The 15,882-nt window shown below is 44.5% G+C and overlaps 1 protein-coding gene across 1 annotated transcript in view; it reads left to right on the top strand.

Moving 5' to 3' along the window:
• Positions 1-2,432: 2,432 nt before the first annotated feature.
• TNR (tenascin R) overlaps positions 2,433-15,882 on the top strand; it is an 80,665-nt gene continuing 67,215 nt past the window's right edge. Inside the window, exons 1-4 of the mRNA XM_008591211.1 lie at positions 2,433-2,995; positions 5,443-5,919; positions 12,014-12,277; positions 15,090-15,205. Coding sequence (XP_008589433.1) covers positions 2,497-2,995; positions 5,443-5,919; positions 12,014-12,277; positions 15,090-15,205 — 1,356 coding nt within the window. The 5' untranslated portion in view covers positions 2,433-2,496. The remainder of the gene's footprint in view (positions 2,996-5,442; positions 5,920-12,013; positions 12,278-15,089; positions 15,206-15,882) is intronic.

The raw sequence follows: 15,882 nt of genomic DNA, 5'->3' as shown, positions 1-15,882 counted from the left end.
TTTAGTTCAGTAAGAGAAGACAGCCAAGGCCCCTTCTGTGTGCAAATGACTGACAGCAGAACCATTCCTGGAAGCTTTTCCAAAGGGCAGAAGTAACACTCCAAGGATGCCTTGAGCACCTAAAAATGGGAAGGCAAGTAGTGCCTTGGAGGGGGGCGAGGGGGGCTGGGGAAGAGCTCACAGTCATGAGGACAATTTTGTCCAGACATGTCACTCCACCTACCCTAAGGTTGATTTGCCTCATCTGGAAGTGACCAATGGATTGCCATCTCCCACTTCACTCAGGGACTTCACCCATCTTTGGGCAAGAGTATGCTAAGGACTGGGCTTTTCTTCTGTCCGCCGATGGATGAGACATTTCCTATGGGCAGTCCTTGAGTAGGTGGAGAATGAGAATAATTATTCCACTTGTCCACAAACCATGTTTATTTATTTCAGTTAATGCCAGGTACTAGATAAGTATTATACAGATAATGACTCAATAATCACTCAAATCTTATAAGATACATGCCATTATTATCTCCACTTTATAGGTGGGGAGACTGAGGCTCAGAGAGAGAGGTTAAGTGATCTTCCCACAGCTAGAAAGTGTTGGAGCTGAAGTTTGAACCTAGGCAGTCTGGCTGCAGAGTCCATGGTCTCAACAGCTTTCCTCTTTTCTGCTTCCTCTGCATAAGGAAACAGGGACAGATTATAGTCCAGTATGTAATATGAGGGCTGAGTAATAAGACGTGGCTTTTATACTAATTACTAATACAGGTTACTCCTGATAAAACCAACCCCCAGACATCACCCAGAACGAAAATGGAAGGAAACAGTGAGTAACTTGAGGATAATGGAGAGGGACGGAATAAGTTGGAGAATGATTTAGCCCTTTGCTCACAGAGTGTTTGCTCATGAATTCATCTTTCCATCCTTCCATGCATCTACTCCTGCATTCATTTGACAACTATGTACTGAGTACTTCCACTGTCCTAGACCCACGGTCACATGCTGCAGATAAGACATGGTCCGACCTAAATTGACTTAACAGTGCAGGTGGAGAGAATCAGGCAAAGAAAACCATGGTCTGGTATGGCAAGTTTTGTAAGATGGGGCTCAGGGAAGAATGGCCATTAATGCAGCCTGAGTTTGGGGAGATAGATGAAGAAAAGATGAGGAGAAATGAATGCTCACGGAGGAAGAAATATTGAATCTTGCCCTCACAAAATTTTCTTATCTCAAGATTCTTGGGAAAATCCTAGGACTTATACAATTTCTATCAGAGATAAGAGAAAATTGCACACTGTTTTCAAGAAAGGCCCTGGGGCATAGTAGTTAAGAACACAGGTTTTGCAGTCAGTCAGGCCTGCATTCAAATCTCAGTCTCTCTAGGAAGAATTCCCTCCATCCTAAGATGGGGGTGATCATAATGCCCCCTGATGGAGTTGTCCTGAGGGTCAAGTAAGATCAGATGGGAGGTGCCCAGCATAGTCCATACACAGCACACATGCAGGAAATGTTGGATGCCCTTGTTACCGTCTTCTCAGACTCATAATTACTCTCTCCTGGTCCCTTCGTTCTTGATCTTCTTAGTAGCTCCAACATTACCTCTAGAACCAAAGTTTCTAAGTCTTTTTTCTCTTTTACATAGAGAACACAAAAGGAATATAATTTTTGTAAAACTGATTTGCTTTACCTTGAATTTATTGTACGCTATGGTTGTTGGTGACTAGGTAACCAGCACAGAAGCTAATTTATTATTTTAGCAATTTAAACAGTAACTTGCAAGAAAGGCGTCCTGTGGTCACAGATCCCTGGGGCTGTACTAATGAGAAGATTAAAAGAAAGTTCAGCTCACATGGTCTCAGATAATCACAAATGTATCCAAGGATCGTTAACAAACACAATTAATTGGAACTATATTATTTGCCTGGTTAGTTATTCTAAAGCCAACCTGTATTGAACAGATGAGCTTAGAGGAGTTAATGAAAAAGTTATTTTGAAGTGGCTGGTAGAGCCCCTTGATAATAAATATCTGGGAGATAGGAGAGTGCACCTTAGGCTCCATGGTCCCACTTATCCTAATTCTCACCCAGAAGTGAAAGGAAGGCCTGAGTCTGCAGAGATATAGTCTATCTGCAAAGTCCCCAGCCCACAGCCCTAGTGTGTCCTCTAGGAACCACCTATCCACCATGGGGGTCAGACTCCTGCTTTAGATAAGCCTTTTGGGAAAACAAAGTGGCCTTCTACAAAGGCAGTGTCCATTTTCAGGGATCCAGTCCTCTAGGGGCCAAAGTCATGGGCCTTCATCACCTTGGCAGCCATTGTCCCTTCCCAACACCACCCTCAGAAATCATTGGCTTCCTACTCTTTAACTCTATAGGATTGTGCAGAGCCCTCGTGCCAAGGCGCCCACCTCAGAGGTTGTCTCGTTCCTCATTCTCTCTTGCAGATTCCCACAACTCCATGCCGTGTGCTGCAGGCTGGGCTTGAACCAGAGCTCTAGCTGAGAGGATGGGGGTGGACGGGGAAACCGTGGTCCTTAAGAACATGCTCATCGGTGTCAACCTGATCCTTCTGGGCTCCATGCTCAAGCCCTCGGAGTGTCAGCTAGAAGTCACCACAGAGAGGGTCCAGAGACAGGCAGCGGAGGAGGCAGGCAGCATGGCCAACTACAACACATCGAGCAAAGAGCAGCCTGTGGTCTTCCACCACGTGTACAACATTAACGTGCCCCTGGACAGCCTCTGCTCGTCGGGGCTGGAGGCGTCGGCTGAGCAGGAAGTGAGTGCCGAAGACGAGACTCTGGCAGAGTACACGGGCCAGACCTCAGACCACGAGAGCCAGGTCACCTTCACCCACAGGATCAACCTCCCCAAAAGGGTCTGCCCGTGTGCCGGCTCGGCCCAGATGCTGCAGGATCTGCTGAGCCGGATCGAGATGCTGGAGCGGGAGGTGTCAGTACTGCGGGACCAGTGCAGCACCAGCTGCTGCCAAGAAAGCGCTGCCACAGGTACAGTCCGGGGAGCTTGCACCGTGGTCTCCGGAGGGGAGGGAGGGCTGGGAAGCGAGGGAGGATAAATGACAGAGCGAGGCACTCCTGCTTCTCTTCACATGGTCCAGGGAAAACAGCGTCCTAGTCTGTAGCTCTGGGTTAATGTCTCTAAGAGCTAAATGCAGTCCTTCCCGGGAGATTCAGTTCAGGGATTCTCTACACTGCTTAGCCAGTCTGAAATACATTAACCTGATTTTGGGGGGATGAGTCTGGTAATGATACATCAGTTCGACACAGCAACTTGGAGGGCGGTGGGGAATTTGATGTCTGTCTTCATTCATCTTTGGTTTTCACAGGCTGTTGAATTGATATCTATCCACGTTAACCTGAGGGACTAGAGGACGCAGACGCTCTGTTCACTCAGTCATAGCCTTATTCCCATCTGAGTAAATGACAGTCATTAAGCTCTCAGAGGACCTGTCCCCATCCTCTCCAGCAAGATGGAAGTTTTGTCCCTTGCCCCTTCCACAAACACACGTGTGTGCACACATACACACTCACACACACATGTGCTGTCACCAACAATGCACTCACAACTTATTCCACCCTCCAAAAGGCTGAATGTTCAGGGCTTTTACCCCAAGACTCACCCACCCCCTAACTAGTAACGTTTATGAGTTACTCTTTATCTCTGAGTGATGAAGTCTTTAGACCCAGACTCCCCAAGTTCAATTCCTAGCCCTGCTACTTCCTAGGTTACATAACCTGGGCCTTTCTTTCCCACCCACTAGTGGTGATAGACTAGAGCCCCAAGGAGTCATTACATATAGAAGCACCTGTTCAGATGAGAGCCTGATATCTAGTCAGCACCATGTAAGCAATAGCTGTTATCAGCTGACCCTTAACAAGCAGGAATTGTGCCGGCCCCCTTTTGTGCTCAGCTTTTCTCACCCAAAAGCTACCTTAGACCCATATGATTCAGCTCTTTAATGAGAAGAGGCATTTGTCTGATTATCTTGGGTTCAAGCATTCGCCCCAAGATCTCGTCCGAGATCTCAAAGCTTTCACAGGGATGAAAGCAGGATGTGGCAGGGGTAGGATTTTAACAGAGCCCAGATGGCCCACAGCTTGGAGGGATATAAGGCATATTCATCCTGAGACACAGCAAGATTAGAGGCAGTCTTTGAGTAATAAAATATTTCATGGGTTTCTCTCACCTCCTTCTCCTCCCCATAACCAGCATTGTAAGTAAACAATTCAAAGAAAAGAGGAGGAAGTCCAGTTGTTTAGTCTCCTGTTCTTTAGGGAGTAGTGTCAGATCAGTTCGTCTTTGCAATGGAGCTGGAGAATAAGGACAAGTCATAGATTTTCATGGACATGGAATCTGTGTTGCTCAGGAAGCCAGGGTGGCTTCTATAAGTGGATTTTTACCAGCCTCCCACCAGGATCCCTGGCAGACATGAAAACAAATCTACAAGGAAGATCTATGTTAAGCAATGTCAGTGTAGTATCTTTTCAGGCCATGGGGCTGCATGAAGTGGCAGAATTAAACAAGGATATAACTTACTGTACTTCACATCCTTGGGACCAAGTTCAGGGAAGGATGCCGAGCTGGTATTCAGTTTGTGTTTGTGTAATAATTGTGTTTGATTCGTGCTAGATGGATAGATTAACCACTGTAGCTATACTGCGGTCAGGGCTAGGGCTGATATGCATGGAATCCTGAACACAATGGTAACTAAATGAGACCGAGGCTTTGGGAAGCCTTTGAAGTAATGCTGGCCCTGAGTTTTGACAAAGAAGTAGAGTAGATAGCAGGAAGGGGGAGTAGGACAGGCTTGTAACACATGTGACCTTCCTCTGCATAGCAACTCAGTGCTCAGTCTATATTGCCTCAGATCCCTCTCAGTCCCCACAGCCAGCACCTGGTATCTTTGTCCAAGGGTTGTCCTCAGAACTTCCTTGGCCTGCCCAAAGAGAGAATGAAGGGCCTGGGAATTTACATGCCCTCAGGGACAGTCCTTAGCCCCTGATGTGGTGTGACCTGCACTGTTTCCAGAGTGCCCTGTGGGACTGAACCCAAGTTACTCTCCCTGGGACTTGGCTCTCACCCCACCCCTCCCCATCCCCCCTCTGCACCACCAGTTTTTCCTGGGACCACCTTCCAAGAAGTCACTCACATGAATCTTTCTCTAAGGTCTACTTCTATGGAAGCCAACTTAAGACACCCTGAATGTGAGCTTTTGGAGGACAAAGGACTAGATCTCATCCATCATTGCCCCCAGCACATCCCACATTAGATGAAAATATTTATGAAATTGAAGATGTACCAAAGTATGTTGAGCTTAGCTCTGAGCAATGCTAATCTAATCAGAGAATGAGTAGAGGTCTCTGCCCACCTCTCCCCAGCACCATTTACAGGAGAGGCCACTGCTGCCCTTTGACGTTCTCCTTGACCATTCCAGGACAACTGGACTATATTCCCCACTGCAGCGGCCACGGCAACTTTAGCTTCGAGTCCTGCGGCTGCATCTGCAACGAAGGTTGGTTTGGCAAGAACTGCTCAGAGCCCTACTGCCCTCTGGGCTGCTCCAGTCGTGGCGTGTGTGTGGACGGCCAGTGCATCTGTGACAGCGAATACAGCGGGGACGACTGCTCCGAACTCCGGTGCCCGACAGACTGCAGCTCCCGGGGGCTGTGCGTGGACGGAGAATGCGTGTGTGAGGAGCCCTACATGGGCGAGGACTGCAGGGAGCTGAGGTGCCCAGCGGACTGCTCGGGGAAGGGGACATGTGCCAACGGTACATGCGTATGCCAGGAGGGCTACGTGGGCGAGGACTGCAGCCAGCGGAGGTGTCTGAACGCCTGCAGTGGGCGTGGGCACTGCCAGGAGGGGATCTGCGTCTGTGAAGAGGGCTACCAGGGCCCTGACTGCTCGGCAGGTAGGAAGGAGAACTCCGTGGGGTGCATCCCTCTGGTTAAGTGGGAAGAGGGATGGCAGGGAAGGCGAATTTTAGACAGGGCCATTCCCAATTGGGTTGTTCTCATTTGATTTCCAAGTGAGCTGATTTCTTGAGTCAATAACAATTGATAAAGCAGATTAAAGGGTGGAAGAGGAGAAAGTCAGAAAAGGTCAAGTTCTGGCTGAGTGCTTTATGTTACCCCTGGGACTGGATCACAGGCTGTGGTGAAATGACAATAAAACTCCATTTTCCCTGAGGTGGGGGAGGGTGGGGAAAGGTCACAGGACCACCTTAGTCAAGGCTGTTCTCTAACTCAGATGGATTCCAAGAGTTCCACCTGCTCAAAAATATCTCTCTCACCTGTTGCCACATACCAGGGACCCCTGCCCTTTACAATGCTCCTGCAAGAAATGGTGGTTGGCCTGTGACACTCTCTGGCTGTCGTGGAGGTTACAGATTGCAAGGTGTTATTGATTTGTGAAATAATCTAGTGTCCACATGAAGAAAGTGTTTGTAGGCAAGGAATTAAATGTAAATAGGAAGAAACAATAAAGGTATTGAGCAAAACTAACGTTCTAACAACTAGTACAGAATACTAAAAGAATATGACTCACTTTGTTCCAGACGACTCTATAGCACATTGGAATCAACACATATGTAGTCTGCACTGTGGAAACTGATAGAACGGTGATGTCCTGAAATGGAGATCTAAATCCAACAGTGGGAATCATACTGCTTTCTCATTGGGGCTGATTCTTGTCCTTTGGTTATTTTTTGGTTTTGGCGGGTTTCTTTCTTTTTTTTTTTTTTGCCCCAAATCAGATTATTTTCATTATTTCACTTGTTCATTCTCTTCTGACTAAGTCAGTGACTATTGCTCATAGATATGTTTGTGTTTTAAACAGTGCAGATCAAGTAATTGATCCTTTCCATTTAGGGCTCAGAGTTTCCACTGGGAAGATTTAAGATAAAAAAAAGAACAGCAAATTTTTTTAAAACCTTCTAATTGAGTGATTCTAGGAATCTTCTGATCAGTCACTTGACATGAGTGTAAGGAAGAAATCGTGGAAGGCAGCTTCACCAGCCTTCGTGGATGGCAGACCAGGTTCTTGCACCTGCAACTGTGGCCTAAATTCTTTTAAAATGTCAATGGCAACGACGAAAAGAAAAACGATAATGCACTGCTTAGGAAAAAAATATTTTCATGTTCCTTAATTTTTTCCCAAATTCAATTATTTCATTTAGCCTGCCAATCTTGTTTGCTGAATTGAAATACCTTTCTAAATATATAGTCATTATACCAACTGTTTCAAAGTGAAATTCGAGAAGTTACGCCTTATTGTTTCTGAATTCAAACAATTCAGTTGCTGGGAAGCAAGGCTGAAGCCTGGTCCTAGTTCCCACCTGGAGGATGACGCTCCACAAGTCCCCGCCTGGAGGATACTGATGTTCAGTTTGGGCTATTGCTATGTTAATGCTATTTTATTGCACACACGCTTCTTAATAAACTCAATCCCTGTTGGCCTGGACACACCTGTCATGTTCTTGACTCTGTTCTTCTACAGACATGTGTCCATTTGCAAACAAAATCTTCATCTGAGCCAGGGTCCAATCTGAAATGGAAATAAACCCTCCCACTCAGCTCGGGAAGGCTGCTAGGAAAGCTACAGTTGGGTTGAGTCCCAACCATGAGCAGGTGTTACCACCGACATGTGACCTCTGTGTTGCTTGAGGAAGACTTCTGCAGGCCCAGATAAATTACCTTACAGATTCCTGAAGCATGTGAGGAAGGACAGTTGCATAATCTCCATCTGTTTCTATAGCAACCCTGGATCCACCAGTCATCGTGGGAGGTGCTGTTCTCAGTGCCTACCTTTTCAACCAAGTGCCACAGGTTTCTTCCAGAGAAGTATCCAGGTCATTATCTAAAGTGCTGCTCTGCTTGCTCTTTGTGAAAAGGCTGTAGGAGAAGGGGCTATTCATCTACCGTTTGACATTTCTGACTAGGTGCACACACCGCAGCACAACTGCTCCATTGCCCACAGGAGAGAGGAGAGGAGAGAGAAGAGTTAGGAAGGTGAAAACACGGAGAGCCACAAAATATACTTCTTTACAGGTCTTTCTTTTCTCTGTGGCAAGGGCATGGAAAATAGCTGCCCACTGTGTGGATTTTACTCTGAGGCCCCCTAGGTCTGTGACTCCAGCGCTTGAATGCAATTGAATAGCATCCTCAAGGCCACTGCCTTTGACACCTAGCCTTGATGTGTGCCCGTAGTATGCCAAGGGACAAAATCTCAAGCTTTCTGCCTCCATTCTGTGCCTGTGTAAAGATAGTAAGACCAAAAAATCATGAATATGAGTACTTAAAACAGGCCTTAGAAAGAAGCGGCTCTGGGCTTCTCGTTTAAAAGCAGCAGTCTTTTAAGAGAGTTGGAGAGATTTTCCCAGAGCCAGGCAGCTAATTAATGGCAGAGTAAGAGTGAGAACGCTGGTCTCCCAGCGTTTTTAATCCTCTCCGGGATGTTAAGTAGAATGGAATTGAAAACTAAAAATTTTAAAGCCACATATGCAATGGCGTCGCCTTTTGATATGAAAGCTGAGCCTTAGCAAATAATTAAAAATGAGGTGTTGGAGTTGGTGTAGAGAAGCACATTAAACCACTTATCCGCATCTGCCCCCAGCGATGGCGGTGAGGGCAGGAGGTGGCCAGTGAGCTGGCCAAAACTCCCCATAAGTCAGCAAGAGAAAAGAACCACCAGAGCAGGGTCTTGAGCGATCCAGAAAGCTGCTCCCTGGACTCCACTCAGACCTGTGGAGATTCATCAACCTCTGCCTCTGTCAGGACGGCAGCCAGCCCAACCTTTGGCTCCTGAAACCACTTGCTCTTTGGAGCAAGACACACCACAGGACTAATTCCAACTACTCTCACAACATAAGTGCAACGTTTATGCAAGATTCAAGAAGTAAACAGCATGGCATCTTTGCAGATAAACAACCCCGATTCCTCAAGTCACATTTTACTGCTATTTAACAGCCTGCTCTTCCTCAACATTCAAAGTTGCAACCCCAAAGAAAGTTAGACTGAAAATACTTTACCCCCACCATAGATTCATCGAATCAAGGCACAAGGCTCTTTTATAGTCTGTTTTACGGTTCAATAATATGTTGTTTTATGAAGATTACTGACACCCAGTGAACACAGCTACCGCTGCGTTACAGGGCAGTGGTGGTGGTCTCCTGCATTGAGCCACCACTCCCAAGTTGGTTCCACCACAAATGACACCTGTTGCTGCTTTCTCAGTCTGAACCAAAGGCTCAGGCTGCGAGCTAGGTTACCACAATAAAAAAATCTTCTGCACCTCTTTCTGCTTTAAAATCCCCAAATGTTCTGCTTAAGTAATCCTCCATTGTCATTTATTTTCTGGAAGAAAAAACTAAAAAAGGAATATACTGACTTGTCCCAAATGCCCTAAGAGTTGTTGGTGACTTGAAATTTGGAATGACCATTTCTGTCACTATGACAGGAGAAGTCCTACCCAAGAGATTTGGAATTAGTGTGTTGGATCAAGAGAGACGGGCGCCAGAGAATCTTCCTTAAAAGAGTTTTTTACTTCTAGGATGAGCACCATTCTGGAGATCCCATCTTATAAGATCTTCTGCATTATTCCTGATGTAGTTTACTTTGGGAGGCTGTGTATATTTGAAATAAGGCATGTGGTGCAGTCCATAAACTGCCCTGCAAATTGTAGGGTAAAGAATGCAAAACATAGAAGATTTGGGTCAGAGAATCAGTTCTTTTTTTTTGTTTTTGTTTTTTTATAGATGACCGGTAAGGGGATCTTAACCCTTCACTTGGTGTTGTCAGCACCACGCTCTCCCAAGTGGGCCACAGGCCGGCCCTCGAAGAATCAGTTCTGCTATGACCCAACTCCTTGATTTTTGGCACATCCCTTAACCCGGGCCTCAGTTTCCTCGTTTGTAGAAGTTGGGATAATTATATCTACCCGAACTATCTCATAGGGCTGCTATTAAAGGGTTTTCTAAACTGCTAGTTAGATGGAGTATCTGAACATGTTTTATAGACTGTGAAATGCTATATAAATGTAAAGTGGTAATGTATATTGGCCAAGAGGTTCCAGAGTCATTCTGCCTGGTTTTAAGTCCTAGCTTCTGTGTTTGCTGCGTGTGTGACCCTATCACCTCATCTGTAAAATAGGAGTAATAATAATGCCTATCTCTAGTGACAGAGGATAAAATGAGATAATTGATGTAAAAGTGGTTAGCATTGTGCCTAATGCATAATAAATGTATAATCGTGCAAAACCCTGACAGATTCTATATATCAGCTCTTCTTCCCCTGATCCAGGAATCATTCTGTATGCATTCTACAGGCTGTCCCAAAGGTCTTAGTGCAGTTCAAAGCTTTACTAATGCCAGAATTATAAATGATGCAAGCTAATAAAATATCATTTGAAAGTTTAATTATTTAAATTTTATTTACACTTCTTTAGTTTTATAAATTTAAAATTAAGAAATTTAAATTTTTTGTTTTGGTCAATGTGTGCCATCTTCAATCAGAGGAAGCTCTGTGTACTAAACTGTTTCATACAATAAATGATTTGGGGCAAAAGCCATGAAAGCAAATGTTCAGCACTGCAAATACGTGCTGCTAATTTCTATCCTATGAGTCTGAGAGAACTTAAAGGGCTCCTCACCTCTCTGCCTTTGCTAAGGATTTGAGGGTGCATTTGTGAGCACAAGGAGATGGGGACTCCACCTGCACAGGCTTGTGAAAGCAGAAGCCTAGGCCTACTCACTTGTACAGGTGAGAGGATGGGATTACCCAGAGGAGAAATTCAAAACCAATGACAACTCTTAAACTAATCGAAGCCTGCACTACATATAAATTTATAAGCTAACTATGACCATCTAAATGTTGGCCTGGTCTTTGATTTAATCTATGGGCAGGTCCAATTACAGACACACTGGAGTTAGCCTCCTAATTAGTCTTAAAGGTTCCACTATTTAATGCCCACACCACTGGCCAATCTTCACTTCCCAAGAGAACCACACATGTAAGGTTATTTCAGTGTGGTTTAACTTTTGGTGACTCTGAGCAGCATTTGCAAAGTAGGACAAGAGAGAAAAGCAAAGCCCTCAAGAATCCTTCTTTATTATCATCTCTAAGATCAAGGCTAATAAAAAAAATAGTTTAACACAAGTTACATTTCTTTCAAAACTTAAATAATGTCCTTATAAAAGGGAAAATACTACAGTAAAAGGTTATTGAATATCTTCATCAGACGTATCTCGGACTTACTGTTTTGGCTTCTTTCATTTTGCAAGATAACTAAGAATGAGTCTATATCTCCACTTGCCAAATCAGATATTGGCTCCTAGGGTAATCTGATGGCAGTAATTTATTAAACTACCAAAAATTTTGGCCAGTGGTGTGCTGTTAAATATGTCATTTTTTTTCTGAAAGAAAAAAAGAAATGAAAAGCCCTGATTTGTAGCATTTGCCAATTTCCATGGTGTAAATACGGTCTCCATGGCCAACTTCACAGTACCAACAGGACATCATTAAACACGCAGCTAGGAACAGATGTGCAGGAGAACACAATTCTGTAGCATTTGCAGAGAGACACAGCTCAGGTAAATTACCTTAAGGGCATGGATAATAGTAAAATGTAGTGAAATGACTTCAAAGTGATAAGTTTTGAGTCTTATCTTTATTTTTAACATAATTTACTTATGTTTATAAAATTTAATTAATAATGGCTCTATTTAACAATCAGCCTTGCAAAATTTTTGAAATCTTGACAATCAGCTTTCACAAGACACTAGAAGCTGACTCCAGCACACCACTAACTCAGGGCTCTACGGGGAGTGGGGTACTGAGCACAAAAAAGATGAGAACCTGCCCAAAAGGGAATTAGAAATCACTCAAAGCCATTGGGCCCAGGAGAACACAGGACATGGCATGGGGGTGCAGTGTGAGGAAGAAAGTTGAGTCCAGGATGGGGAAGGCAATCCTCTGAGCTCATGCTATCTGTGTATTGCCTCCTGGTAGTTGCCCCTCCAGAGGACTTGCGAGTGGCTGGTATCAGCGACAGGTCCATTGAGCTGGAATGGGACGGGCCGATGGCAGTGACGGAATATGTGATCTCTTACCAGCCGACGGCCCTGGGGGGCCTCCAGCTCCAGCAGCGGGTGCCTGGAGATTGGAGTGGTGTCACCATCACGGAGCTGGAGCCAGGTCTCACCTACAACATCAGCGTCTACGCTGTCATTAGCAACATCCTCAGCCTTCCCATCACTGCCAAGGTGGCCACCCGTACGTACCATTACCCTGTCCTGCTTCATTTTTCTTTTCTCCTACATGAGATCATGGGCATTCATGAGAGTACTGGCTTTTCTTAATTCTTCAGGGATGCCTGCAATAGTCATTGCTCTTGAGGGGAAGGACTTCAGACGTGACCCACTTAGGAAAGGGTACATCATTAAAAAGCCACTTCCAATTAAGAGAGTTTCCAAATTCAGACAGTTTCTGTAAATTATAGAACCAAAAGTACAAAAAGTACTTAATTATTGAGTACTGCCTTGTTATAAGCAAGACTCTGATTAGAAGTCAAGTAAAGCATGAGACTTATGCAGAATTTGAATCTAATTAGGGATTCAAAACCAAGAGATAAGAAATAGGATGTATAGTAGGCAACTTCTAAATGATACGTTACAGATGGTAAGTATATAGCAGAGTGGGGAAAAAAATCTTATTTAAAACCACAGCTGACAACATCCACTTTTCCTGATAGAGAGGTGGTATAATTTCTTCACGGTCTTTTGTTTAGCAAAATATCTTGATAGTCCATTTTAGTTATAAAAGTTGAGGCTCTAGAGCATAGTTTGGTAAGATTCAGTGCAAAGAGAGAGAACAAGAGAGACAGAGACAGAGCAAGCTAAACTGTTCTCTATACGAAATAGACAGTTTTTTTTTTCTTCATAACAGGAGAAAACTCCTAGAGGTATGTATCTATATTTTGTATATGTTTATTTAAGTATAGAAAAATATGAAAGATTAGATACGAACTATTAACACTAACTACATCAAAGAGTAAAATATGGAGATAGGAAAGCATTATTATGTTTTTCTTTATATACTTCTGAATTCTTAAATTGTTACAATGAGCCTGTATTACTTTGGAATTTTAAAAACCAAGCAGAGGGATTTAGGTAAGAGAAATTCCCAGCATTTCGGGTGCCACACTACACTCTCATCACCCCAAATCTACTGCAAAACCTGCGTGCACACAAATGCCTGTGTGCCTTATGTGGGAGATTTTTGGTGATATCAAGGAAAAGGAGCTGTATCCGATCAAATTCTGGGAAGAGAGAAGAGAACACCCATACCATGGGGTATGAGTAATGCAGAGATTTCAGCAGTAACAAGAAGTGACCGTGGAAACATAAGCCCCTTAGAGTGCAGACAGCCCCCTGGGTCCGTAAATAGGACTTATCACCAGAGAAGAGATAAGAGACTTGAGTCCATTTCCTGTAGGTCTCAAATGACAAGATGGTATTTGGGTAACAAATGCCATAAAAGTTCAGAAAAATAAAAGGTAGGAAGAGTTGGCCTTGAAGGTTTCATGGAAGCCCAAGGACTTGAATTGAGCTTCGAAGGATATAGGTATAGGGACAGGCAGAGGGGAAAGTCTTTAAAAGGTCATCTTGCCACTTTGCTTTTCAGGTGATAGAAATCCTGTTATAATATTGGTCTCTCCCTATGAATGTTGACTCTTTTAATATGCCTATAATTATCTCTGTTTATATTTGACCCTTTTTATAATTCCTCTGGTGCCTGAGCACTAGTTTTAAATATCTGCAGTGATTGTGCAGAGAGGCAGGTCACCATCTGTTGCTTCTCCCACCTTGCTCTGGGATGAGTCACCACCTAAGTGCCTGGCCTGACTCCCGAGTGTCTCCTCTCTGATCCACACGTTCATGTGGTGATGAGGTTTCCATCTCCTGCAGTGCTTATTGTGCGATTCAGGGCATCCCTCAGGCAAGCTCCCAGGTGACAAGGACAAAATCATGTAGACTCACCTGACATGCCTTCAAGTGGTTTCAGAACCAGCCCTGCCTTTCTACCAAGAAGCAAGAGAAAGCTTCCAAACAGGAAGGATGCGAATCTGTCAGTTTCCCAATGGGAATAGCCCGTGAGAGGCAATGCTGAAATGGGAGCAGGCTCCCCGGAGAATGGAGAAAAGTCATGCTGTCATGTTTCAGGGCTGGTAATTGGAACTCCATTAGGACAAGCACACCTCCACTTCACTGGGCCTGTGCATGTGTGTGTATGTGCGTGGTTGGGGGGGGGGAAGAGGGTGATTAAGAGATGAAAAGTTCAAATAAGACACGTGAGGCAAAGGTACGTGAGGAAGAGAACGATGAGGAAGAAACAACTGGAAAAAGGGAAGCGAAACAAGAGCAAAAATCCCAGTATCTGCTGTTGTCCTTTGTGTATGCCTTTGTTTTGCTTGTGTTCATGAAACTGGAAAATTCAGACCACTCTAGACTTCATGATTTGAGCTAAACAAGATACTCTCCATGCACATCAGATGATCAAGAAAAGCATTCTAGCATTTTTTCTGAAATTGGCTTGCTCCACATCCTTAGTCAACTTTCTCTGGGCCTCCCTTTTCCTGTACATGAAATGGGAGCTCTGACATAAATCATTGTATCTACTGCCTCCAGGATTCCTGTAAAGCCTCTAAAGACGAAGCTCAAGTTCTCTGAAAAAGGCATTAGATTATATATCAAATGCCAAGATTTTTCACATTCGTAAGGAAAGGAAAGTGTAACTTTTGTATTTTAGCATCAACCTAGTATGTAATAGAATGCATACAAATTATTTATATAGATGGTGTCTAAGTTTACGCATGTGTTCCACCAATGCTGGGCACCAGGGCCACGATGCAGCAGGCAGATCCTGCACCTGGAGCTCACTGTGTGCGTAGTTAAGATTGGGACTGTCCACAACATACCACCATGTCCACGCTGTGGAGGGAGTTCACCAGACAAAGCACCAGGCGATGCTCTCTGTCCCTGCCAGGGAGAGCCATGACATTGTCACCTGTGTTGCTATGTTCCAGATCTCTCCACTCCTCAAGGGCTACAATTCAAGACGATCACAGAGACCACTGTGGAAGTGCAGTGGGAGTCCTTCTCGTTCTCCTTCGATGGATGGGAGATCAGCTTCATTCCAAAGGTAATGCTCACCTGTCAGACTGCTGAACAGCCTTATTTGGAGTATTCGTACCTCAATTTGAAATTAGGGTAGCAAGGAAGGCACCACCCAATCTCTCTCTACGGGCCATTAAAGACACCAAGGGGCATTTGTGGGTATCTGGGCTCTAGAACACTTCTTTCACAAAGGGTGCCCCAAGCATGGCACCCTGGCCTTGGAAAACAGGAGGATGCAGGAAGCAGCCACCAGCTCCAGCTCTCTACTGAGACAGTTCTAGGGTTTGGTGAGCTCTAATTTTTGTTAGTATGAAAACCAGGCCCTCAAAAAGTTGGGGCTTCTCTTTAGGACATAAGGAAAGCCCAACCAAATTAGTTCCATAGTCAGTCCCCAGCTTCATTCTGTGCAGACGGATGCACCAAAAGTCAGTTTGCATGGCTTCCGTAGAGATTGAATGTTAGATGCAGCACAGAAGCACCTTGGCTTTCCTGAATTAGTCATAATGAGTCTGTAACCTACTAATTAAAAACAACATTTTCCTTAAACAAATTATATTATTGGTCTGTGAGTTTTAAAGTATCCTAAGATTTCTTTCTACTCTGTAAAGCAGTGTCCTATTAATCCTGAAACTAACTTTTCCAAATTGCCACAGGGACCTGCCTAGTTCTAGTTTTCCAGCATTTGCTGGCCCTGCTGATGTT

This window comes from Galeopterus variegatus, unplaced genomic scaffold, assembly GCF_000696425.1.
Source record: "Galeopterus variegatus unplaced genomic scaffold, G_variegatus-3.0.2 Scaffold145, whole genome shotgun sequence".
Lineage (NCBI taxonomy): Eukaryota > Metazoa > Chordata > Mammalia > Dermoptera > Cynocephalidae > Galeopterus > Galeopterus variegatus.
The sequence above is the reverse complement of the archived record's forward strand: the minus strand, read 5'-3'. Positions and strand labels throughout refer to the sequence as shown.